At 41.9% G+C, this 27,193-nt stretch overlaps 1 protein-coding gene across 1 annotated transcript in view; it reads right to left on the bottom strand.

The window, feature by feature from the left end:
* Positions 1–12,991: 12,991 nt before the first annotated feature.
* Positions 12,992–27,193, bottom strand: part of Pard3b (par-3 family cell polarity regulator beta) — an 853,966-nt gene continuing 839,764 nt past the window's right edge. The window contains exon 23 of the mRNA XM_013016080.1: positions 12,992–14,323. Within this exon, the coding sequence (XP_012871534.1) occupies positions 13,963–14,323 (361 nt within the window). The 3' untranslated portion in view covers positions 12,992–13,962. The remainder of the gene's footprint in view (positions 14,324–27,193) is intronic.

Here is a 27,193-nt window from a genome sequence, read left to right as displayed (position 1 = left end):
TTGTCAGCAGCTGTAACTGTGTTTGACAAACCAGCCCTGTAATCTGGATCCCTGCAGGTCGTGGGCTTCAGTGGGTTTTCACAGCTCTAATTAGGAGTCTCCATTCTCTCTAGGAAGAAGGTTAACAATGGATAGGAATTTCTCAAGATCCTGGAATCGTTCTCTCACTAAATTTTGATTCACAATCCAGATCCTTGTCATCTCAGAGTCAACTTTGTCCTCAGTTTAACCTTCAAAGGGAAACCTGACTGGCCTATTAAAAAGAGTCTATTCCTCACTAGCCACTACAGAGAGATCAACTGGGCCACCCAAAGTCTACAATAACCCCAGCTTATCAAACTGGAGAAGTTCAGCCAGGAGAGGGAAACTCAGGAAGCTTTCCTTTCTGTTCTCTTTTTAAATGCAGTTTTTGACATTAAAAGGTGGCATTTGGTCCTCATTATCAAATACCAACATCACTGGACTGCAAGCCAAGTGCTTTGCAGAAAGGCTGCTGCACAATGCCCACATAGACATTGGCTCCATTTATCCCTGGCCCATGGAACTCTGGCCAGTATTTTCAAAGATGACCTCGTATACTAGCAACCATTGCACCACACAACTGAAGGAGACACTATCCACTCTAGCCTTCAGGGTTATGGGACTGTCCCTTGGATTCTATATTAAAACAAAATCAGCAACACCATTAGGCACAAAGACATCCTACAAAGAATCTTTGTGATTGTATATTCAGATGAGATTTTCACTGGCCTTTGTAATCATCTTCTCAGCTTCTTAAAGCCGCTAAGCTAACTTCTTTTCTAACAAGCAATAATGAAATCTGAAATTTCATTATTACCCATCTCCCTATTCTTATTGCTGTTCTAACAAGTTTCCGCACACTTAATAGCTTAAATAATATAAATGAATTAACTTACAATTCTGTAGGCCAGAAGTCTAGGATGGGTCTAGCAAGGTTCAGTCAGGGCCATATTCTTTCCTGTAGACTGTAATTGAAGAGAGTTTCTTTTCATGTTCAATTGGATGTTGGTAAAGCTCAAATTCATACAGTTGTAGGACTGAATTTCCCACTTTCTTGCTGGTTTCTAAAGCGGGCTTCTTGTCCTTACACTCAGCCTGCTACAGATTAGAACCAGCAACCTCTGAGTTTTTGCCATTAAATCTCTCACCGTAGCTGGGCAGGTTCTCAGTGTGATTGGATTGGGCTCACCTGAAGAATTCAAACTCCTCTCCCTGTCTTCAGGTCCTAACCTCAGTCAAAGCTGCATGACATATTCATAGGTTCCTAGAATTAGGGTGAAGATTCCTTTGGGAAGACACTCTCCTGCCTACTACTTTATTGATTGAACTATCCTCCTTCAAATGATTAAACATTAAAACCAGTTATTTACTGAGAACCGCTGTGCTTTTGATGCGATTAATAGATTTGTTGTTGTCTTCTTCTATCCATAGGGATACATATTCTCATAGAATCCTTTTGATGGCTTATGAGGAAGTATTACTGGACCAGCCAAGAAATAAATCAGCTGCAAGTCCTAGAATTGTAACCAGTTTGAAAATAAAAATTTGAAAATCAAAAGAAGCCAAATAGCAGCTCAATGATGCCACCAAGACCCCAGAGATTTTCTATAATTATTAAGAGAATGGATTCTTCCTGGGTTCATGGCATCTATTCTTATATGAATGTAAAGACATATTTTTACATCTGTATAAATATATTAATATAAATATATGTATATCTCACACACACACACACACACACACACACACACACACACACACACACATATATATATATATATATATATATATATATATATATACGAATATAGGGAGAGCCAATATACTCATCCAACAAGGGTAGAATAAATGTACACACAGCCACACATAGTAGGCATTAATTTTGACTGTTTTAAATGCTATCTTTTGCTTCCTCAGGTTTAGCATGCCTTTGAGTTTTGTCACCTCATGGTTGCAGAGTAGCTGTACAGATCACATCTAAGTTCTAGGCAGGGTAAAAGTAGAGAACAGCTTTCTCATGGTGATTGTGTGCTTATTAAATACCACTTTACCCTCAGAATTTTTGTGGAAACCAGGGACAATGAGGCTAAGTAACATAGCCCTAACTGCCCCCCTCCCCCAACCAGGCTAATTACTAAATGCTTTGTGTGATCTTCAATAACACACTCAGAGGTTAGAATGTGAGTATCACCACCTTGCAAATAGATAGTGAGGGGCTGATAGGTGGTCAGTAAGTAAGTAGCTGAGTCTCCCAGATTGCCAATGCCAGGGTCACAGTGCCTGACTTGGGGCTGCTCCTCCTCCATTAGAATTGGGGAGGGGAAAGCAGCTGTCTCCTTCAGTGATCACAGCCCCACCTCCACCTGCTTCTCTACCCTGCTCCATTGAGCTCACTGGATCTTAGCAATAGAGGAATAAAACCTTGAGGCATTTCTCAGAGGAAGTTGGGCTTCACTGCTAAGGACAATTGGGACAGTCTGATACCAGTTTCCTGAGGAAGAACCACACTGCTTGTGAAAAGACCCTGGTGGCAACAAATACCGGTTTCCCCACCTCCAGAGGCTTGGTTTGTGATGAGGGAGGGGTGAGACGCAGGCAAAGTTCTACTGCAGGAGACAAAGCCTGGGTTTGTGCACGCGGTGCCTCGGGAGGACAGACAGTTCACCTGCAGATACGCAAAGGCCCATTGATCTAATGTGTTCTCCCAGACTGCCTCCATCCTGTCACTTGGCTTTACAGCACACAGGCAGGCCAGAAAGCCTTTGAAAGTGGATCCCAAAGCAGTATGGCCACACCTCTCAGAGGTTTTCCCTTTAAAGCCTGGATGGAAAAAAAAAATTACTGTGAGGAGGCATAGCCCCAGGCCAAACACTGTCCCACTGAGAAGGTCAAGAGAGGGTCAAAGAATGGATATAGAAAGGCCTCTTTGAGAGGAGGTCTGGGTCTCCATCCCCCCTCCCTCCCTCCCCCTCCCTATCTTCCACCGAGGGGTTCAGCAGGCAAGATGGTGGGTGGGTCCCTCATTTCCAATCACAGAGAAGGCTGCTTATCAAAGGGATTTTGATGCTAGGTGGTGGAGCTCTTGGGAGCCTGGAGCGGGGGAGGTGGAATATGACTAAAAGCTGCTTTAATAAAGTGCGGGGCTGGCTTTGAGCTGCGCTCTTCATAAATCAAAGGGCAACACCACAGCCCTCTCCGCAGATCAGCAAGACTCTGCATCGAAGGGCCGGGCAGCCCTTAAATCTAATCGACAGCTCTTTGAGCAAAAATCCAGCCGTGACTGGAAGAGAGGCGTGGCTCCACGCTGGAAAATATCCTACGGAGTGTGTGCATTTCCCAGGTGATAAGAAGGCTGAATGTCTGGGAGCAGAGAAACCTTGGAAAACAATTAGCCAGGGAAGCAAGATAACCTGTTGAAATTATGGCCCTGCACTTTATGGCTCTTAATAAATTTTCTGGCAGTCTTTCCCAGCTCAGGGTCCTGGTCTGCTTATACCTTTAATCGTTGGGGGAATTAAGTCATCAAAGTTTCATCTACCTGTCTGACTTCAACAAGAAGTACAACTTATTTGCCTGGATACCTTTCAAAACTGCTGTCTACATAGATTTTAATTTAATATATAGTGCAACTAACACAAGACTGCCTGTTGCTTGAATTGGAAATGTCAAAATCTGCATTTACACATCCTGAATTATCTTCAACCTTACATACTCTGCTATGAAGAATAACACACACAACATCAACTATGAAAAAGTAAAAGAAATGAAGAGGAGATTTGTTTATCTCCCTTGCTTGTGTTGCAGAGAGGAGCAACGTTGAATTTGAAACCAGAACAGCCATACCTGGATTTGGCTACTCACAGATCCTTAGTTTTCTCATTTGTACAGTGGGGTCCTGCTCACCGTGTTGATTTGAAGAGAAAAAGGAGATAAATGTAGGAAAACTGTGGATTCTATACACTCAATAAGTATTGGGCCTCTCTTTGTTCTAGTGCAGACTGATTTGTTGATGTTTTTAGTTTGTTTTTTTTTTTTTGGTCGGTCATGGGGCTTGAACTCTGAGCTTGAACACTGTCTCTGCGCTCTTTCAGCTCAAGGTGAGTGCTCTACCGCTTGAGCCACAGCGCCACTTCCTGAAGTTTTTAGTTCTGTGCACTTGGTGCTTCAATCAGGCAGATTTTAATTAAATACCTAATTTAAGTACCTAAGCTAAATCTCTCTGTGTGTGTGTGTGTGAGAGAGAGAGAGAGAGAGGGAGAGAGAGAGAGAGAGACAGAGACAGAGACAGAGAGACAGAGAGAGTGAGAGAGAGATTGTATTGGAGCTTGAACTCAGGGCCTCACATTCTTGTTTGGCTGTTCTCATTTAAGACTGGAACTCTACCACTTGAGCCATACCTTCACTTCCTGCTTTTTGGTGGATAATTGGAAATGAGTCTCAGGGACTCTGCCTGAGCGGTTTTGAAAAGTGATCCTCAGATCTCAGCCTCCTGAGTAGTTAGGACTACAAGGGTGAGTTACCAGTGCCCAGTTCTAAGTTAAATCTTGAGTTCCTAAGTAATTTGCTTTTGGTGGATCTGAGTTTGCCAGGGCAGGTTACTTAATTCATGTATGGCTTTGTTTTCTCATAACTTTGAGATGTCCGTTGGTGAAAAAGTATGTAAGCCATTGTATGTGGCTATTACTAAGCATTAGAAAGCGATTGGCTATTATTAACATGTAAACCTTCCTCACTCCCTAATCACATATATTTGGGAGCCTCCTGTCTCTACTCTTGTGTTCTCAATTCTCAGGGCCTTAAGGGCAAAGTCCCAGGCTTTTCCATATCTGGGATTGCCACAATGTTTTACAAGAAGTATCTGTCGGGCTATAATTGTCATTTTATTTTTGTACCTCTCATTAGATTGAGTAGGCAGAAGAGCTCCAAAGTCACAGATTGATAAGATCTGTCCAGTTAAGATTAGTTTCAACTTAAGTATTTGGCCTACCTAGGGAGAGTTGTTATCGTATAATAATGGAAAAATGCTCATGTTGACAGCAGAATCATCTTTAACTCTGACCAATGACCTCGGAGAATCTAGTAGTTAGGAAGACACAAATAAAAAAAACCTATTTAATAGAGCCTGCTGAGGTACCCACCCATGTCTGCTTCCCGAGAGCCCACCTCGATGACTTAGAACACAGTGGGTTCTTTGGAACTTCCATATTGAATACAGGGTTGTCTCCAGAGAGTCTCTAGGCCTCGGTTTCTTCAGCTGGAAAGTAAGCCAAAATATCTGGGACCATGAAATAGGCAGCACATAATGTAAATAGTAATTAGTCAGAATCAACATGCCTACCAAAGGAGATATGCACTTCTTTGCTCAGACATAAAGAAATCTATAGTTTCTTTGGATCTGTCTAAAGAGCTTTCATTAAATCTTGATTTTAGTGCCATTGGAAGTGGGATTCAGTTGCTTTATGAAAAGTCAGAAAGTTGTTCTGACTCACCGTCAGCACTCGTTGAAAGGAATGGTAATACAAGTGATTGCAAAGAGCTTGCCTAAAATCCAAGGAATTACACAATAATAATAGTAATCTTCTGCAACTAAAAGTCTTTCCATCTTAGTAGGTTGTAAGTAATACATTTTCTCTTTACTTAAATCTCTTTTTACTCTCTAAATAATACATTACCCACTGCATTTACAATCTCCTGGCTTGCTTTTTCCATGTTTTAAATGACTCTGGCCTATTCACGTGGGCTAACACCTTTCACCTCAAGAGTAATACCAGGCGATCTTGAACAACAGGGTTTTGAGATTTACAGTTTTGGGTTTGGATGCAGAATGTCGGCAGAGCAGCAATGCAGGGAAAGAATCCTCACACCTCATTTCTTCATTCAAATGAATTCAACAAATATTTCTTGAGCGCATAGCTGGAGCCAGGCAATGTGTTACAAATGTAGAATGCTGTAGAAGGCCACACAGCCATGGAAACTAATCATTGTAAATACGGGTCATAAAAGTTTTCATTGAGGATCTGCAGAAAGTATCTTGCTAACCTACAGTGTGGAATTACCAATTCTGCCTTGGGAGGAGGGGAATAGAAAGTGTCTTGGTTGGTTTTGCAGATAACCCAAGCCCCTTCTGGGTAGTTGAAATAGAAGGGGACTGAAGTGTTTGCAGAATTGTTGGAAGAGCTGAAGAAGCAGGCTTTGGGCACTACTTCTAGGAAAAAGCCTCATAAAAAATGACATAGAACTGGCCCAAAGGGGTTGGTTGCTTACCTTTGCAACAATCAGAAAGTCAGGAGGCTCAAAATGCCAGTGTGCCAATGGACAGCAGCAGCAAATGATGCTGTCTCCAGTGGGACCCAGGCTAGAACAATGGCTGCCTTCACAGAGACTTTTGACCCCCAGGAAGTAAGAGCCTGCGTAAACCAAGTTTTCTGTGAACATGTTTGCCAGCAAAAGCACGTCTAGTCCTCAGTTCTACCTTTTAGTGTTTTGGATAACTTGATGGAAGGTGGGGTTTCACCTAGAATGAAGGTTGTAAAGAAATCCTAGAAGCTGCAGTAAGCCCTGAGACCAGGAGGCAGGCTGGGTCTGAAGGGCCAGGCCCTGACTTCTGAATTCAAAGTCTCAACATCTAAGACCTGCTTGATCTGGGACTGCAGGGATGAATGAAGATCCAGAGGACAAGGCTGGGTGAGGGATGAAGGCGTTTTCATCAGAGGTAGTTGCAATTTTTGTTGTTGCCATGGTGCAGAGCTGAGAAAGTATGTGTGTCCAGGTCAAAGAAATAAAAGAAAACTCAAACAGTAGCACAAAATGTAAAACTAGGTGTAGTAAAATGAGAGGTGCACAGGGGACTGATTTTGAAGGACTTGAGACTTCTGACTTAAAGATGAAAGTAGAAGGGACAAAGAGATATGTTTTAAGGAATTTGTGTGTGTGTATGTATGTACATATGCATGGGTATGTATGAAAGGGGACATGGATTTGTTTTTCATGACTGATGTGGGTTGACAAATGATTCTCTGGAGGGAAAAGAAAGGAACTCTAGTTGATAGCATATGCCAATTTTTGTGTTGTAAATATTTCCAACATGGCCCATTTCAAGCTGCCAACATGTTATCATTGAGTGCAGAGTTGGGAAGAGATGCATATAATTAGCCTTTCTTCTTCTTTGTACTTGAAAAAAATAAGCATATATTGATTGTACAAAGGAGTTTCATGGTGATGGTTCCACGCATGAATATAATGTACTCTGGTCAAATTCACTCTATTATTATTTTTTTGTATTCTCCCTCCTACTATATTTTAAATGATTTTTAGCCAGCTTCATATTTTAAATTTGATATATGTGTATGAAGTACTTCCTTCACTGCCTCCTCTAATCTTCTCTGCTCCTACTGGTTCTGATCTAGATAATCCTACATTTTATACTTGTGACCTTCATGTGTTCCCTCCCAGTTATCTCTTCTGTACACTGTAAACAACCCAAAACGTGTTTAGCAGTTTACAACATCATTTTACAAATGGTGTTAGAGAAATAGGTAAAATACTTATCGAAGGCTACATAGCTCATCAATGGCTGCTAACTAGTGTGATTTGTTTTTATTTCATTGCTATGATTGACTAGTTGACTAATCGTGATTTTCTGGGGGACACACTGTTATCGTGTAGCCCAGGCTAGCCCCCAACTCAAACTGATCAGGGTTTGAAATTGTGCATGCCAGTTTTCAAAACCGATGTTTTCCCAACAAGACTATACTGCCTTTAGAAAAATAATACATGGCCAGATCTCTATCTCAGAAAAGTCCTCTGGCAAGGAGTATAGAGTATGGGTTGATATTGTATCAAGAAAGAGCCTTAGATGATTATATCCATGAATAAGCATCTATGTATACCAATAAAATTTTATTTACAAGAGCAGGTGGCAGGCCTGAACTGTTACAGAGGTTGGTTGTGGGGAAGGAAGCAGGGCTAGAAATGGGGAGATCATTCCAGAAGTGAGACAAGGCATATGTCGGCATCAGGAGGCATTCTTGACAGGGTGGTTGTATCATCTTGGTCTTCCATTTCATCATTTGGGTGAGACCAAGGCATCTGGTTTGTAATTGTGGACATGGTTTGTAACTGTGGACAGGACGTATCCTGTCATTGGCCAGGACAGAATTTCCAGGTAGGGGTATCTTGGAGAAATCTTATTTTCAGTGCTTGTTGGACTCTTCCATTCAGATGTGCAGTAGAAAAGAAGAAATCAATGAGGCAGATCTGAGCTGAGATAGTAAGTTTAGAGGTGGGAGCTGTAGCTATCTTGCTAAAATTATGAGAATCAATGAATAAAGGATAAAGGAGCTTCAGAGAGACAGAGATGGTGTTCAGAACATTTTGTAGAAAGATAAAGGGTGATTACAGTCTTGCAGAGAGGTTATCAATGTTGGATGCTACCGTGAGTGCTGTGAGGGGGTGCTGAGATCTCACTTCAGGAAGGGACTTTCTTCCCGACCTCCCAAGGATGGCTCCAAGCTGCCAAGCCCTCTTTGGGGATTGCCTTAACTCAGAAAGCTGCCTGACTCTTAAGTCGTTCCTCTTTCATGGGGGTAGTTCACACCTGTTGGACTATCCTGTGGAGAAAGGTCCAGCTCCCTCATCCTAATTTGACCAAGAGTTCCCCGTGGGTTGACTAAGGCCAATGTTGGGAGTGCATGGCAACGTAGCTTCAAGTTCTGTCCAATCCTGTCTCTGTTGAGATATTGAACCCATATGTACCCCCAATAAACCTCTTACTGGAGAGTCACATGTCTACATCTGCTTCTTGGGGAGTCCAGAATGTGGCAGACTCCTTTCTCTCGCCTTTGGCCCAGGTGCTCTTATTGCTGTTACTTTAAACTAGGGGACCACTAAACATTGGCCCAGTGCAAGAAGGCTGAGACCCACGCTTTCCTCTTCAGGTCCTCAAACAGCCCAGTGGTACAGGTGAAAACCAAGACTCGGGTGCATTACTGACTGAATAAAGCTTTATTTTAATGCAAAATAACACAAGAAAAATTTATATACTCTTTATATAACAACATCCGAAATGTTTTCTGTGGTGTAAATGGGGTCATCTTTAAAAAGTTTGTAAAGAATTCACTCTCCATCCACATATGCCAAAATATGATTTCACATAATTCATCTTCAGAGCATACGCACAGACTTGGTATCATAAAAGCACAGGAAACATGAGAAAAAGCGAGGGTATAAACAACAGGTTTTGTTTTATGTTCCAGTAGTAAACAGCACTGCAGATGGAACAGAACACTTTCTGAGTCAGGGGATGGACTGGGAGAGTCTTTGGGGTTGTTCACTTCCTTTTCACTCTGTGCTTGCAAGCCAAGCCTGACTTGAAAAGTCAGTGTGATCGTATGACTAAAGAAATGAGGGGGAAAGAATTCCACTGAGAAGTCAGAGCTGCGTGGGAAATTCTAGCCTTATTTTTAGATATCTAAGTTGTGTTGCTCCCTCACCCCCCACCTCTCTCTCTTACTGGAAAGGTGACTTTGTAGGACTATCTTCCAGATACTCCCCCTTCCTGGTTCTTTCCACCTAAGTCAGCATGAACTGGAAGGCAGAGAAAAACAAGCATGGCTTTTTCTGACTCCAATGCCTAATTGCTTGAAATCTGGACTTTCTGTTCTCACAGACTCAGTGAGCAGTAGGGTGTCTACCCAATTTAACAGCAGTTTGAAGACCATTCATTGCATTTCTCAGAGTTCAACGTTGATGGGAATTTTACACAGACACACACACACACACACAGACACACATACTTTTACATTCCAAACTCTCCAGTTCTCTCCATCCTCCTGAAATAGGATGATATTTCTCCCAAAGTAAAGGAATGTTGTGGTTACAGGCAAGGGGAAATAGGACTCTTTGTAGGCTTGGTCTCTTCTCTCTGCATACCAGGGAAAGGAGAAACGAGCTTTCTTCATCCTCCTAAACTTAACAGGTGGATTTCCTTCAGAAGGTATACTATTTGAGAATTTCATGAATCTTTAGGGGAGATGATGGATTTTATTTTAATTTTATTTAGTTGGCAGTCGAAATAAAGCTATACTAAAATCCCAAATCTCCATTACTTAAAAGCAGGGCTCCCACTATGGGGATAGAGGATCTCTGGATTCCTACCTTTTTATCTTGCTCTTAACCTTTACTTCATTCTATCTTCTGGGATTCAAATATATGTTCCTAAAAGCCTAAGAGTAATGAGTTTCAGGATGATTTCCCTGCAGCCCCCCAAATTTTGTTTGCTACTGAACCACAACTTAATAAACACCCTGGCTTTAGAGCTTGCCTTCCAGTCACTGATTTGAAATTGTAAAGCAACTATATTAAACCAAGCAGGACAGTACTACAGTCGAATGGCTTGATGGATTAATGTGATGCTAGGTTTCTCTTTCTTGTGGAGGATAGAATTGTCTGGAATCTAAAGGTTTTCAATGGTATATTGTATTTCATCTGTATATTCCTTCCAAAAGGGAGAAACATGTAGCTCTTAAACTATCTAATGACTTGAGGCCAAATATCATTGTGAAGGCTGAATGACCCAGTCAGATCCACAGCTGGGCAGGTGTATGCTGATGGCTTTGTCATGTAGTATGCCACTCTATTTCAGGGGCCTATTAGGGTTCTGAACTACAAGGAAACACTTGAGTGAGTTTTCTCAAGGCCAAAAATATACCAGTAGTGGTAGTTTCCTGCTTTTGGGCACCTGCTGATTATAATTTGGACTTCTTACTGCTCTAAACAACCTGTTCTCCCCATCACTAGGAAACTGTCCTATAATCTCGGGAAGGTGACAGCTGGAGAGTTAATACACAGGCATTTATGAAGCTTACATCGGAGCTGTTCTTAATTGTCGCTCAGCTTGATGGAGCCTCTGTCACAAATATAAAGGTAATTTCTTTAAGGCAGTATCAAATGGAATGTTATATTTCAATCAAGAAAAGAAAGCTGTTATAATCTATTTTTTTGCTTCACTTTAATTGTACCTTCATATCTCTGACTGCTCTGAAAGATGAACAGTGATTTCAGTGAATCTGTATACAACACAAAGCCATGGTGTGGATGAGCTTCCCCTGAGCTCTGTGTCCAAGAAGTGTACCCTAGGTGGCCATGCTGGAGGTGGGAATGTGGGCATGCTTCACATGGGGCCCTCTTGTTCAGGGCCCAGGTTCTTACCTTGCATTGCCTGTGGCCACCCCTCAGTTAGCCATGCTCTTATTCCAGGAGCCTCTTGGCTTGGATATGACTGGTAGTCTACAAAGTCTTGATGAAAATATAGAATACATTGAAGAGCTGCTTTTAATGCTTCCACATCTGCTCTATGTCGGGCATTTTTATCCTTTTCTTCGTCAAGATTGATTCGGCACAAGGGAAAGGCAATATTTAGCATATTTGGCACTGGAAAGCTTTAGCTCACTCACACCACACTTTGGGTGAGCAGAGCCTGAGCTCAACATCTCTGAAAAAAATTACAGATAACCTGAAGGTACTTGGCTTAAGAGAGATGACAGAGGACAAAACAACTGGATAGTCTGTTTTTCAGAGGGTCACAGTGATTGTGGTTTGGAAAATGATTGCTCTAGAAGTCCAGTAAACCACACTAGTTATATCTAAAATGCAGTAGCATTACTTCTCATAATAAAACTCTATTTTTGTGTGTGTGTGTGTGCAGGTCCTGAGGTTTGAATTCAGGATCTGTGAGTTATCCCTGAGCTTTTCTGTTCAAGGCTGGCACTCTATTACTTGAGTCACAGCTCCATTTCTGGCTTTTTGGTGGTTAATTGTAAATAAGAGTTTCATGGACTTTCCTGGCCTAGGATGGCTTCAAAACTTTATCCTCAGATCTTAGCCTTGTAGCCAGGATTACAAAGGTGACCCACACACACCTGGAAAATGATATTTTAAACAAAAAAGACTAAACTGGGCCAGATCAATATTATGTGCATTCTATAATACTAAATTTATCAACTCTTGTAAGTTGGAGGTATTCTAGGCTTGGCCAAAATATGTCTAAACTGAACTCAAGACATTTTGGGGGTGGGGAAGAGGGGGAAAATAAAAAGAGAATGTAAAAAGGCTTAGAGTATTTTAACAGCCAGTGAGAAGTTTTGGATGACTGCTCTCACATTTTGTTGTTTGTCTTTCACGTATGTTTTTATTTGGTCAGGCTTTTAGTTTATTTATTTAATTACTTATTTGTTAATTACTTATTTAATTATGTATTTATTTGCTTACCTTAAAGGTACTGGCTTTCAATTCCAGGATTGCATGGGCTAGACAGATGCTCTTCCACTTGAGCCACAGTTCTAGCTACAAGTTGCACATTTTAGATTTTTTTTCTTTTTTTCCCTCCCTCCCTCCTCTCTTCCTTTCCTTGAACTCCGGGCCTTGTACTCTTACTGGGCTTTTTTTGCCCAAGGCCAGTGCTCTACCATTTGAGTCATACCTCCACTTCCAGCTTTTTGGTGGAAAGGGTTTCATGGACTTTTCTGCTCAGGCTGGCTTTGAACCTTGATCCTCAGTCTCCTGAGTAGCTAGAATTACAGGCATGAGCTGCCAGCACCTGGCTAACTGTTTTGCTTATGTAGAAATAGCTATGAAACTCAAAAGACAGTTGTTTTGCATAAGTACTTTTGAGCATTGGGTTTCAGCTTCTCAAGCCATAAAACCTTCCTTTTCTACTTGAAGGCCTTGCCCTAACATATGTTAATGAAATGTGGCAGATGCAGATTGATTTAATCACATACCTCTCCCTTTCCTTCCTTGCCCTTCCTCATCAAATTTCCTAGACAGCATTTTTATCTTCCATCCTCGAGACTGGTGATCACATATGATTGAACACACACACACACACACACACACACACACACACACACACCACCACCACCACCACCACCACCACCACCACCACCAGCACCACCAATCATTCACTATCATTCACTGCTAGTGGTCAATTTCCAGCAGCCATGGTCAGCTCCTTACTCCTCCTGAGTTCAGATGGGTTCTGTTTGGCACTCAATGTGGAACTGGCACCGTTGGTGCATTGCTTTCCTGGGTGGCCTGACCAGCAGGTTCTCCTTTATTTTTCCCCCAGGTATATTTTAGCTTTGTCTTAGAGGCCCCAGTTGTAATAGTTACAGGCAGAAGATTCAGGGATGACTCTGAAACCAACTATCTCCCTAAGTGACTGTGCCTGGTATGTGGGTGGCAATAAGGTTAAGACCTTAATCAGCTCTTTACTTGGTCCTTGGACTGTATTCCTTCTGGAAGCTCTGATTAGCTTTGCAACTTCTCCCAGAGAAGGGCTATAGAGCCCTTCTCTGGGTATGAAATATTTCAAGGCGGTCACTAGCCATATTTGCTGTTACTTTTTTTCCCTCAGAGAATACACCAGACTTACTAAGGCACACCTATTGCTAGCCTCTTTACCTCTAAGCCTTACTGCTCCAGCGAATGTTCAAGGTTGTCCCTCTGAGTGGGCAAGGATACAGGAAAAGATTGCCCCTCTAGTGCCAACCTGTGGGGTGTGGGGTATGTCACCAGCACAGGTAATTCTAGCTAGGGGGTGCTATATCAGACATAGCCATTGTTAGTTGCCTATTCAATTGGCATTGGCATTGAATTGAGCAATTAGACAAGCTTTTCAAGTATCTCAAAGTATCGTTTCTACGGTTCTATTCTTCCTCATCCTTCAGTATCCAATATCCTATACCACCGCCCCCCAAAGAAAAAAAACAACCAAACAAACCCCTATTCCTTTCCTGCCCTGATAGACAATCAAGTGTGGCATCTTCAGTGAGAAAAAGCTACTGTGTACCGTGGAGAATGTTAACCCAGAGAAGGCATCAGGGACTAGGTGAAGGTGGTGTTGGATGTCTTCCTTGAGGGACCGTTCTTGTTGGTGTTCAGCTATACGGCTGCAGTCACAGGGTTTTTCTGCCGAGGGTCCTGGGAATGGTAGGGGTACTGATCAGGGCTGCTTCTTCGGGGCCCTGCTCTGCCCAATTCCTGATAGGTTGGCACTCTCTGGTGTTGAGGAGGAGAAGGTGGAACATCTTGTCGGAAGGGTCCTTTGTGCAGAGGAGCAGGTGGGGGTGGGTAGTACTGAGGATAGCGGAGATCTGCCAACCTCAGATCTGGGGGGCGGGCATAGCTCCCCACTTTGAGTGGATGCCCAGGATGAGCCCCTGGGTAGTATGGAAGCTCCCTTTCCTTGTAGAGCCCTCGGGATGCTGCTGTCAGATAGTCTGCAGGGTCTGCTGGTCCTCCCCTAGAAAGAAAAGCAGAGATTCATGTCAGCAGCTACTCAGTACTCTTTAGCCTTCAGTATAGTTCACTGTAGCAATAAACCAAGCCTGGGCAATGGGAGGTAAGCAGAAGTGATGTGTGCCCTTGAAAACAAGAGAAAAAACCTTCTTCTCTCCTATCCTTCTTGTTGGCCCATTGAAACAGCTACCTGAGATTGTAGGTGAAAACCACGTACTGAGAAAGGCAGAGCAACAGGAATGCAAGAGCCTGGGGCCTTGAAGCTATGTGCCACCGTATTAATTAGGACATCTCATGCTCAAGTTGGTACTATGATCTTGTTTATAGCCTCTTTTGTTCATTTTTATTATAGTAGCTAAAGTAGCTTCCTCCATTAGGTTGGTGTTGGCTCTGTTAAAGCTAGGGCCAGTATACTTGCTTAGTCTTTTGACTCTCTGAAGACTGTCCCAGATATGGTAACTCCTCTCCTAGGCCTTGGTGGTGCTCTTTCCGTGGTTTGAGGTCTTGACTTGTTCTCTTGACTGTTGTCACACTTCGGTGGTGTAGAAGAGTATTTCTTTCCTTCTGCAGTTCTCAGAAAAATCTCCCAATCCAGGGCTGGGAATTACCCACCCACACTCTGACATAACATCGCAAAATCAAGAAGTACCACCAGTAGCAGAATGGGAAAAACCAAAACAGCTGTCAGTTGCCTTGTGTAATGGGCAGACATACAGGAAAGGTCCAGGGCAAGAATAAACACTAACAGGAAGCGACCCTGCCTGGATCTTTCTACTGAAGACAACAAGCGTCTTCTGATCTGTTTGCCATAACAGAAGCAATCCGTCTCTAGACAATGTGCAGATGACGGCATCTTGTCTAGCCTGGGGTGAAACACATGACTTCTGTTTGCAGCTCTTAAAATCCCATAAACCTTCTGTGCACATATTTACCGCCACCATTCACAATCATGTCCCTGGGTTCTTCCATTTCAACCATTCCCCCTTTTAGGAACTTTTATCTTTTTTTTTCTTTTTAAAGAAAAACAGCAACAATAATAATTAATGAAAGGCTTCACGATGTCAGAGCATAGACTAATAGAACACTTGAAAGAAATGACAGGGGCTGTAAGAACACAGTGCCTGTGGTTAATCAGCCACTGTCAGTGAGGGTCAAAATCGCTCTGTAATCTGCAGAGTTGGATGTTAAAAAGGCTCTGTCTGTTCCCCAAATCAATGAAGATTTGACAAGCTCTGGGCTCTCGGGTGCATGTGGAAAACAGCCTGTGAACTCATCCACCCATCCATAAAGATGAACAATAGAATTCTCCCACTACATTTGTGTGGATGCATCTTAATTTGGCTGTGTATAATAATGAAAGATAGATCCTTGAGCTGGGGGTAATTTAGTTAGTGAGAGTTTTCAGATAAAAAAAATTAAATTGTTTGCGTACAAGTTATTATAGCATCAGCTGCTATTATTCAGTGCAGTTTGCTTTGCTCTGTTTTAAATTGCCCATGACAAATAGAGCACAAATACATTGCTTATCATCTGTCACTCCAGCCCTGGAAAAGAAAGGACCCAGGTTGCATCATGTCTTTAACTGGAGAATCTCATTTTTGATTTAGCAAACTTCCGGCACTTATTATACCTTGTAGCGTACGAATTTTTAAAGTCTTCCCCACCCTCCGCCCACCGCTCCCCTGCTGCCAGTTCTGCTCATTTCTATTTCCTCTGGTTTAATGTTGGAGATTTCAGAAACACTTAAAAAAATCCTTAACCTGTGCTTTCTCTCAAAACTTAACAGAAGATATTTCTCTGCATGAAGCGAAACATGTGGTTTTCCTGCACTCATTTTAAACCCTGAGGATAAATCACTGACATTTGCAACACACAAACATTATCTGCCTTAAAATGAACATACAACCAGTGTTCCCTCTGGACTCTTGGAGCATGAGTGTTTCCTGTTTAAAATGGGAACAGAGAGAGGAGGAATTCCAGGCCTTGGAATTTCAGGGTCCTGTTCTCTCCCCAGAGATTTCTCTCTTTTAAAACAGAACATTATAAAAGACAGGCACACTTTCTTTTTTCTTTGTTTTTAATTTCTGGAGAGACAATCCAGATGAAGTAGTAACAAGGCAGAAGCCATGCCAAGTGACTCTGCGCCAAGCGCAGGAGGGACATCAGTTACTCTGTCTTTCACACCTTGTCCCCCAGTCTTCACCCCAGGGAGTTCTTGCTGCAAAGAGAAGGGAGGGGCAAATCCCCTGGGAAAGAGGATGACCTCAAGACAACAGGAAGATTTTATTTCTGGGAGTTTGCCTACGTGTGGCAGAAACCAAGGGAGGTGGCTGCACTTCATCAAGAAATGAAACCCTGGAAATGGTCTTTTTCCTGTAGAACTCATCATAGCAGTTACATCTTTAATTTCTCAGAGAGAAGAAAAACAATGAGCTGGCCTATAAAAACACTGTTTATGGTTCAAAGAGGGATAAGAGAATTTTTCTTTCTTTTGGAGGGTGGTGTGTTACATCATTTTCTCCAGACAATTTTTTTTTGCCAACTATCTCTAACTTCTTGTGAATATTATCGCGTGCTGTTTGCATGTGTCTATGTGTATGCACCTGTGCACACTCACACAAACATTTAAAAGAGCACTATTTTCTTTTTCTTTGGGCTTGAACTCAGGGGCTAGCTGCCGTCCCTTTCGTTTTTCACTCAAGGCTGGCATTATACCATTTGAGCCACAGCTCTACTTCTAGCTTTTTAGTAGTTACTTGCAGATAAGAGTTTCACAACATTCCTGCTTGGACTGACTTCAAACTCTGATCCTCAGATCTCAGTCTCCCGAGTAGCTAGGACCACCAGTGCCCAGTTAAAAGAACAATTTTTAAAACAGGAAAATAATCTGTCTTCATTACAAAACTGGCTAGAGGAGGAAGAAGAGGAAGTGGAATGTTTTGCTCTGTAAATCACATAGTCTGCTCATTTATGTGAAATTTATTCTGGGCCCTATATAGGGCTTGTGATAAGCCAGGCACTGATGCCACTTGCTTTGAGCCAACCCTGAGAAATCTAGGGGCAGCTTCCTCAGGAGATTCTGATTAGAACAAGAGCCCAAACAACATTGTCTCAGTATTTCAAATCCTCTCATTTTTCATGAGACCTCAGGAGTCTTATTTGTATGTGTGATTATTTTTTTCTTTAAGAAAAAGACTTTCCAATTTAAAATCTCACACAGAAACCACAGTCACTCAAGCAAACAGAAACAAGCCTATATTTATTTTCTTTATCACTCTTTGAGGGAACTGTCATGAAAATATCTATCTTTAAAGGCTTTTGCTTTATAAAATTTCCGAGTAGGCTCATTTCTGGAAGCCAGACACATTCAGATTTTGCTTGAAAAAATTCAGAAACTGTCTCAGGCATTCAGTTTTAACAGATGTAACAGATAATAATACATGTTAACGATCTGGCCCAGGCATGACAAAACTACATGATTTACACGTAAAGAACAATAAAGATCACCCCCTTTTCATGAGCTTTTCTTTTTCTCTGCTATGTTGGTATGTTGTTACAGTATTGTTCATTAAGCAAAATGGAGTAAAATGCTCCTTTATTAGCTAAGACAAAATCTCTTTGAGAAAAGAGCTCCGTGTTGGAAGGACAGACTCCCCGGCAAATCTTTGCTGGGAGAGAAGGGGTTACACTCATTAGAGTAGAGGAAGGGGTCTGAGCTAGTGTAAATTCTCCACCTTTTCATGCCTTCTCCTGAACTGCAAGAAAAATCTCTTTCCTCTGCACTCATCACAGGCGGTCATTCTCTTCACATGTCTCTCCACCAGCCTTGTGCATCTATGTAGTACATTGGAGTACAAGCATCTAGAAGGTACACCAAGGCTCCCCTATCTAGTGATCTCTCCTGGAGCTCAACATAGGACTTGGCACATTGAGCTGATATTATTCAAGAGAATAGCCACAGACATATGCAGTACCGTGGAGGATTAGAAGTGGGTAGGAGGTGGAGGTGGGTGAAGGAAAAGGAAGATTAAAACAGCTCATTAAGAAGCAGGAATTGAAGATAGTTCAAGAAACTGACTTTTAAATTTTTTCAGAAGAAGAAGGTAGGTAGGTAGAAATGAAAGCTTGAGTCAAGTGTTGGATTGGTTCCAACGTGGAAATACTATAAACTTTATTAGGATAGAGACTATAGGTTTATTTTGATCCCCAAGAATGAGATCGTACTGTTTTATCTTTGTTACTTTGCAGAGTACTTGAATCATAGTAGGTGTTCCATAAATTTTGGACTACAATTTAATTGCCTGGCTTACCAATGAGGTCACCCTTACTGGTGTTTAGAAAATTTAAAGCTATCTTGAGTCAAGATGAACTATAAACTAGATTTACTAAGGGCAGGTTAGGTGTATTTATTTATTTATTTGTTTAAGAATCAGTCAGGGATTATTTTTATGACCTTCTGGCAAATAAATTTTCTTTGTTTATGTCATAAGCACAATGTAGGAACATTTTAAGGTGTGTGTTTCAGCGTACAGTGCAGTGCAGGGTTTAAATAAAAGACACTAGGGAGGCATCATCAAACTCACATGTCATTGTTCTGGTTTTGGGTACTCAACTGGATTGTGGTTGATGAACACACACCAGAGATGGAGGTGAGGTCCAGCACCCCCAGTCCTAGCACCAACCCATCTTTTCTCTACATAAATACACATGATGAATGACTTTCATATGTATGCCACACATGCCCAAGAGAAGAGACACTAGGATGACACAAACTTCTCCAAGATCTGCTTTAGCTCAACACTCTCTCCTCTCACTCAAGAAAGAACAAGGGAATTCATGTGAGTGAGAGCTCAATTATCAGGGGGGAAACTTGAGTCTGCTATAGTTTATTTAAAAAATATTTATAACCCTTAGTTCCTCAACTATCATGGACAAATCTTTGCAATACAGAGATGATCATGAAGTACCTCCTAATCTCAAGGTTAGGTTTAAGAACCATGGGTGTATCTCATCCAATGAGCTCCTCTTCCTCCCCGTCCTCCTCTCCCTTCCTCCTCTTTCTTTTCCCTGTGCATTGTTTCTGAGCTTCTTTTTCACAAGGCGAGTGTTCTATCACTTGAGCCATAATACTATGTCTGGCTTTTTTTGCGTAGTATATTGGAGATAAGAGTCTTATGGACTTTCCTGCCTGGCTGACTTTGAGCCACAATCCTCAGATCTCAGCCTCCTGAGTAGCTAGGATTACAGGCATGAGCCACTGGCACCTAGCTCCAATGAACTTCTTATATGACAAAGAAGGGTAAAGAAAGCTCAAGAGAACAGAGGAGAAATGACCAAGACATGATCAGTGAAGGCAGAGGGGCTAAGTTTAGTAGGTTAAAAAAAAAGCATTTCAGTGAAAAGTGTGAAAATCATAGAGAAATTCTGAGCAAAGGTAAGACTATCCCATTTAAACAAACATGTTGGCTTTTCCAGTTACAGAAAATCCCCCCAAAGGACAAAATCTCATTTCTCTTAATTTCTGAGAAATACTGTGTATGCCATTAGAAGTTAAAACAAAGACAATTTTTAAAGTTTCAAGGTTTATGTTTTCTTTGTTGTTGTTGTTGTTGTTGCTGCTGCTACTAATTGTGACCAAATTTGTATTGGAATGAGAGGAAATAACTCTTCTCAAGCTTGCTGCAGAGTGTTTAGTAGCTGAGTGGATGCTGGTGGATTTTTCCTCTGGCATTTCTAAAATACTGGAAAGCTGTGGGGATGAAAACAGTGCAAAGTAATCTTCTGGTCAGCTCATGGGCAGCTCATGCTATGTGGGAAGAGATGCTTTTAGTCTGTGTTTGGAATTCCTTCAGGACCAGGTTTCCAGTTACCAAGCCTCTAATCCTTAGTCTAGGCATGAATGTGGTTGACTAGGTTACCAAAGTTCTTTGTAATGCATATCACATAGCTTTGATTTGGACAGATTTTTTTAAGAGAATCGTAAAATATAATGATTATTTGACGGCCTATGTGATAGGAATGATTATGAGGGAAAAATTCCACTTTCATCACTCAGATTTCCCATGGCATTATGGAGGAAAGGCCTTTGCTCTCTGCAAAGAACTTGAACGAGAAGAGAGCACAGACCAGTTGCTTCTGGCCTTTGTAAACACCAGGGAGATGTTTGCAGAGAAAACAAGGGAGAAATGGTAATGACTGAGTGCTCATAAAACATTGCTAAAGCAGTTTTTAAAAATTATAATTTTGGGGGCTGGGAAGTTGGCTCCGTGGTATAGTGCTTGCCTTGCATGCATGAGGCCCTGGGTTCAATTCCTCACTATCACATAAGCAGAAAAAAGCCAGAAGTGGCGCTGTGGCTCAAGTGGTAGAGCGTTAGCCTTGAGCTGAAGAGCTGAGGGGCAGTGCCCAGGCTCAGAGTTCAGCCCCCATGACTGAATAAAAAATAAAAAGAAGTTATAATTTTGATCACTCCATCTGATTCTTCCTTCCTTTCATGTTTTTCAACAATGACTACAAGCACAAGAATTTGGTTCCTAACAAACTGCATGTGCAATGAGGTTCAGACTCTATATAACAGTTTGGCAGATACAATCTGGAAAATGGCCCTTAACACTGTTTCATTCTGTCAGTTGGTGGGAAATACTCAGGCTCCTTTCCCCTTCTCATTGATTTTTAAAGCCTGAGAATTTTGGTGGGAACTACCTTTTGATCACTAGAATTCCTTCTAAGAGCAAGGAGTACAGAGGAGTGGTACAGATTGCTACCTTCACAGGTGTGTAGCAGAGGTAGAGGAAGGAGAGGGGAGGGGCTTCTGGACTATGATTTCATTAGGACACAGGGAAATCCTGGCACTTGTAAATGTCTTATTCTAAAACCCAGAGGCAGAAATGTAGTGCTGGGCAGAGTGCTACTGTACTTTATCTCTGTAACGAGCTCCAAATGTCAATTTAGAATCACAAAGACTCAAACCAAGTTTAGCAGAGTAGCTCGTTCCTGAGCATCTACAGCAAGCTAAGTTCTATCCTAGGTGTTTTTTTCCATGTTAATATATTTATACCTTGCAACAATGCTACAAGGTAGGTACCATTTTAATCCCTGACTTGCAGATGAGGAAACTGAGGAACAGTGATATTAAGCAAGTCAATCAAAAGTCATGTAAGAAGTGACAGGGCCTAGTGTCATGCCCAGACAGACAGACAGGAGTCTCATGCTTGACAACCAAGCTAAACTATGCATTTTCAGTTGCTTTTTGAATGCTCATAATATACCTTCTGGTACGTGGTAAAAAAAAATTGTTTACATTTGGAAACACATTTTTAAAAGAAAGAATCTAAGTAGTGAAGAGGTCCAAAATAGTTTCACAATGGGTGCTTTGGCTTTTCTAAAAGAAGCTGAGTTTTCTGGTTAGTGCTAGTGGAAGGCCAAAGAGCTCACCCAGAATTCCATGTGGGAAATCTCTCCAGAGACCTTTATCTGCCTTCCCTGGAACGCAAAGGTTTCCAGGCACCTTTTGTGAAAGTCAAAACATGTGGCTTCACTGACTAAGGCAAACCACACTACTAAGCAAACTAAACTAAGTGAACCAAGTGAACACTCCGTGTTCAAGGTCTAAAAACCTTGAATGTTGGTGTCATTAGGGAAGGTGGTGTAACGCTTGCCTTGTATGCCTGAGGCCCTGGGTTCAATTCCTTAGCACCACATAAGCAGAAAAAACAAAAGCCAGAAGTGGCATTGTGGCTCAAGTGGTAGAGTGCTAGCCTTGAGCTGAAGAGCTGAGGAACAGTGTCCTGGCCCAGAGTTCAAGCCCCATGACTGACCAAAAAAAAAAAAAAATCTATGGAGTTCCAGGTGCATGTTTATAATCCCAGCTCAAGAGGCAGATATAAGAGGATTGTGGTCTAGGCTGAACAAAGTTAGCTAGAAATCCTATCTGAACAAAAAACAGAAACAAGAACAAACTAAAAGTAAAAGGTCTGGCTCAAATGGAAGAGTGTTTAGCTAACAATTGCAAAACCCTGAATTTAATCAGGAGAACCACATACACAATATCAAGGGTATATTTGTAAACAATAACCAGTCATGAAGACTTTGAGGCTCCAACCCAGGAGATGGGCTGGGAATTTTCACTTTTCCCAAGGGCCCAAAGGATGCTGATGCCCAAAGGAATCACATGGAGGCTGTGGGGTTTGTTAGACATGTAATCTCTTTTAATGGTCCCTCTGGACAATGACATGATTGACAGAATTGGCCTACTGGAAATCTAGACTGTTCTCTCATTGCCATTCCAATTAGATATTGGGTCCTAGCAAATGTCTTTTTAACTATGTGTGGCTGTCTATCTTGGTAGTGTAGTTTTATTGCAGGTTTAAATCTCTTTTTATCTGCATTGTAAGAGCAATAGTACATTAGGACTCAGGCAAAGTTGTGGGTCAGCTTCACTAAGGAGTGATTCAGGAAGTGTAGAATTGTAGGTGAGTGGGTGTGAAACCAAAGGACAGTCACATTTCATAATCACCTAACCAGCTGCCACCAGAAGTAATTTTGAGCATAGTGTACTTACTTTCAAGTGAAACAGCGCCATTTCTAAAGACAGGTGAGCTGGGTGCTGGTGGCTCATGCCTGTCATCCTAGCCACTCAGAAGGCTGAGCCGCAGTACAAAGCCAACCCCTGGCAGGAAAGTCCATGAGATTCTTATCTCCAATTAACCACCAGAAAACCGAAAGTGGTGTTGTGGCTCAAGTGCTCACCTTGAGCTGTCCGTGAGGACAGTACCAAGGTCCAGAGTTCAAGCCCCATGATAGACTAATAAATAAATAAATAAATAAATAAATAAATGTAAATAAATAAATAAAGACAGGTAAGTTTAGCCTTCTTTTTTATCTTTATTTTTAATTTGTTCTGTGCTGGTCCTGGGGCTTGAACTCAGGGCCTAGGCACTGTCCCTGAGCTGTTTTGCTGAAGACTAGTGCTCTTCTACTTGAGCTATGGTTCCATTTTTTTTTTTTAATGGTTAATTGGAGATAAAAGTCTCATGGACTTTTCTGCCCTGGCTTTCAACAGTGATTCTCAGATCTCAGTGTCTTAAGTAGCTAGGATTACAGATGTGAGCCACCAGCACCCAGCTGAGCTCAGCCTTCGTTGGCTGATTGTGTGAATGTTTATAAGTTTTGGATGTGATGCTCTCAAATTTAAATTCTGACAACCTAATTGCTAAGAGGCTTTTGTATGTCTCAGTGTGCAATCTGCCATAAGTGTCCTCATTTTTTTTTTTGGGTCCGGTCATGGGGCCTGAACTCTGGGCCTGGGCACTGTCCCTCAGCTCTTCAGCACAAGGCTAGCGCTCTACCACTTGAGCCACAGCGCCACTTCCGGCTTTTTTCTTTTTGCTTATGTGGTGCTGAGGAATTGAACCCAGGGCCTCAGGCATGCAAGGCAAGCGCTCTACCACTGAGCCACCTTCCCAGCCCCAAGTGTCCTCATTTTGATGTCTAATAATCCTCATCCCTTACATTGATAAGACTGAGGTTTATATATTTCACAAACCTCTGAGATCACCTTCTGTCTTAAGACATGAGCATATTAATAGCTTAATTAAAATAAGGTAGTTGAAAGACAAACAGGAGTAGAAACTGAAATGTTGGGTTCACTTTTAGGTATCAATGGTTGGACATTAGTACCTCCCCACATTGATTTCATTTCATCTCTATGAGGCTTCTCTTGGAAGGGCTTCCGATGTCCTTTCCTCCATGGTGATCTGAGATTTTTGGTACTGGCCCCTCAAGTAGAGGGCCCAGCATTAAAGGAGGCATAACCTGGAAGAGTTCAGGCTGTGAGTTTGAAATTTGATACCTCGTTCTGCGAGCAACATGGCTGGGTGAATTTGGAGCCAATTAAGCTAACAGTCTTCCAGTGCCGATGCTCAGCACCAATGAGGAAGACCCCTTCCCCAGTTGCCACAGGATAATACGCAGACACATGTTTGGTCTCTCTATTAATTTACATGTGGAATCAGCATCTCCTGACAATTTGCACCACTGTATAGAAGCGATTCTCAGCCTTCACCTTCCATCTGTGCTAAGCAGGTCCCAAAGCCTGGCCCTGGCTTTGCCCTGTGGAGACACTGAGGGCTTAAGTTGTTGTTCCAACCAGGCTTTCTCATCCTGAATCCAGCTCATTATTTGACAGAGTGCTATGGAGCACAAGAGATTCTATACTAATATCACATTCTCTTCAGCTTTCCTTTTTTTTTTTGACAGATGAAATGGACTTAAAGGGCAAAGGTTACTGAACTATCTTGTTGGGACGATTGTCTAACAAGTAATGAAGGTTATCAAGCAATGCACAGGTAGACGACTTGTGCTGGACTCCTCAACCCCTCCTTGCCTTGGTCTTTTATCATCTGGCTGATCATTACATGGCTGGTAAAGCCTGGTTATTAATGTTATTACCGAGCTTTTACTTTCAAATCTACCCTTGTTGAAATTAGGGCACTCTTTGTCATTTCTCCTTTTGCTGTAAATAGCCTGTCAGCCTAGCTTCTTCAGGACCCAGCCTCTTCTTTGATGTTGGTAAAATGGAGCAGCTAGCATATCAAGGCTTATAATTACCCCAAACTGATGGATAGCTTATGAAATTACCTTACTCTCATCATCACTTCTACTTCTTTGTCTCCAATGTTCTGGTACAGTTACTTACTGTCCTGTGACTTTATCTTTCACAGCCTACCTCTCATGCCCACTTCCAATCCCTTTAGCAAATGAATACGTAGGTCTCAAGCTTTCACTGTGAGTGAGCTCCTTCACATGCTATTTCATCCTACACTTGTTCTCTGTCGCCCTGATTTGTTGATTGATTCCTTGGGCAATCCCAAGAAAAGTGGAAATTCACCCTCTCTTTGTTTGAGCTCTGCTTTGTTCTTGGCACTGGTGCCACTGCAGGCACCCGCCTAAGATGCTGTTCCCCTTTTCCATCCCCTGTATTCTGTTTGTGCAGTGGAAACCTCAATCGTCAAAATCAGTCATGAAACTGCAGCTTTAATAATTCAAGTAAAAGCTTATCACAGAAAGGCAAATATTTACAAGTATGAATCATCTAATTTAAAGAAATTAATTAAAAGTAAATGCAGAAGTGATTTAAAACTAAAGAGCCATCACCAAATAAAATGTTATTTACCATGTGTCCCATGCTTGCTGGGTTTTGGGCTTCAGAGAGATGGAGGTCTAAGCTCTCTCTTTGCTCTTGTGCACCCCAAGCTTCTAAACCCTCTGAGCTGTGTGGGAACGGGATCGTGGTGTGCCCTGTGGTGGAGGTAGGTGCTCCCAGGGTTTACAGGTCTGAGGGGGCTCAAGATATGTCAGTGTAGACAAGGCAGCATGCCACCCAGAGGCTGAAGGTTTTACTGGAGTGGTGCAAGGGATTTAGGTGACTTAGCTTTTCAATGAACTCTAGTGTAAAATGTGGGAGAACCGAACAAGAAAAACCCAAGCAGAATGGCCAATCATAAGGGCCTCAGTACTTGTGGAATATGAAGTCATACTCAATCTTGTTTTCTTATGTAAAGTAAAATTGGATCATCTAGATGGGATCTAAGGTGACTGTGTAAAGACCTAGAATATACAAAGCAAATCCCGATGGTGGAGTGGCTCAGACTATACATTCTCTCCCCATTAGTATCTGTCAGCTCAGGAAGTCTTGTGACAGGTGTACAACTTACAGGCCCATTTTACACACATATATATCCACACATGCACATGTACACACAGCTCATAGGATGTTTAAATATTCTTCAGCTGGTGATGGAGATTTAAAAGTTCCTAACCAGTTGGAGCCTCTCTCTCAAGGTGGAGATGTAAGAGTTCTTTAGGTTCTGCCTCCTGTCTGCCTCACACAATAATATCCACCCCCACCCCAGCCCTTATTTCTATTTAGATTCACAGTCTCTGCCCCAAGTGAATATATCTCACCATCTAGATTTCAGTGCCATTCAGTGTGCATCATCCACTTAAAGGTGTGTGTTATTCAAATTTCTTATATTAAAGTCAGTGTCCTGGGAAGTAGACTAAGATTTCTATCACCTTACCCTGTTTACTTTTAAATCTTTAGAAATGATTCTCCATCCAGTCTTTAGATAGGAACTCCAAAGACAGAGTCCTATCCAGGGAGTTTCAGACAAGTCATTTTACTTTATCAAGTCTTATCTTCAACTTTGCAAAATGAAGGCATTAGAATAAGTGGCCTCTGATGGGTTGCTGGGCGGTGTGGGGGGCTGGGGGAGGGAGCAGAAGAAGGAGGGTGTCACAATTTCATGACCCTGCAAGGAACCACACAGGCTCCATCTAAAATGACCTCAGCTCACATTGCTGCCTTTCAGCCTGACCCCTGCAAAGGTGCCCCTGGCTAGGCCTCTTCAGTTATCTGTGCCTTGGTTTCTCTATCTGTAAAGTAATATGCGCTTTTCTTCTCGCAAAAGCCAATGAAATGATATGGGTAAAAGCATATTGGTGGAAAGTTGGGATAAAAACGAATCCAAGGTCTTAAATTACTCTTGTGTAATTATGAATGGAAACTTGCCTTGCCTAATGGGATTACTGGATCAGAATTCACAGTCCCCAAAGAGTGGTACTAGGCAGATTATTTCTCTACTGTAGAATTTCTACCCCAGCTTTCAGCAGGTTAATATAAGAGCTCAGTTAAACAGCAAATGTGTCCCACATCTGAAAAGGTGGGCTCGAATTTACCACCTTATTCCATGATTTTACGAGGAATGTATGTAGTTCACTGTTATCAGGTTGTTAAGCAATTTGATGAGGTGTGAACTAGCCCTTTAATTGTTTTATTTACAACATATTAGTTCGCCAACATCTCATTGGGGAA

Source organism: Dipodomys ordii, unplaced genomic scaffold (genome assembly GCF_000151885.1).
Source record: "Dipodomys ordii isolate 6190 unplaced genomic scaffold, Dord_2.0 Scaffold1, whole genome shotgun sequence".
Classification (NCBI taxonomy): Eukaryota; Metazoa; Chordata; class Mammalia; order Rodentia; family Heteromyidae; genus Dipodomys; species Dipodomys ordii.
This window is presented reverse-complemented; position numbering and strand designations above follow the sequence as displayed.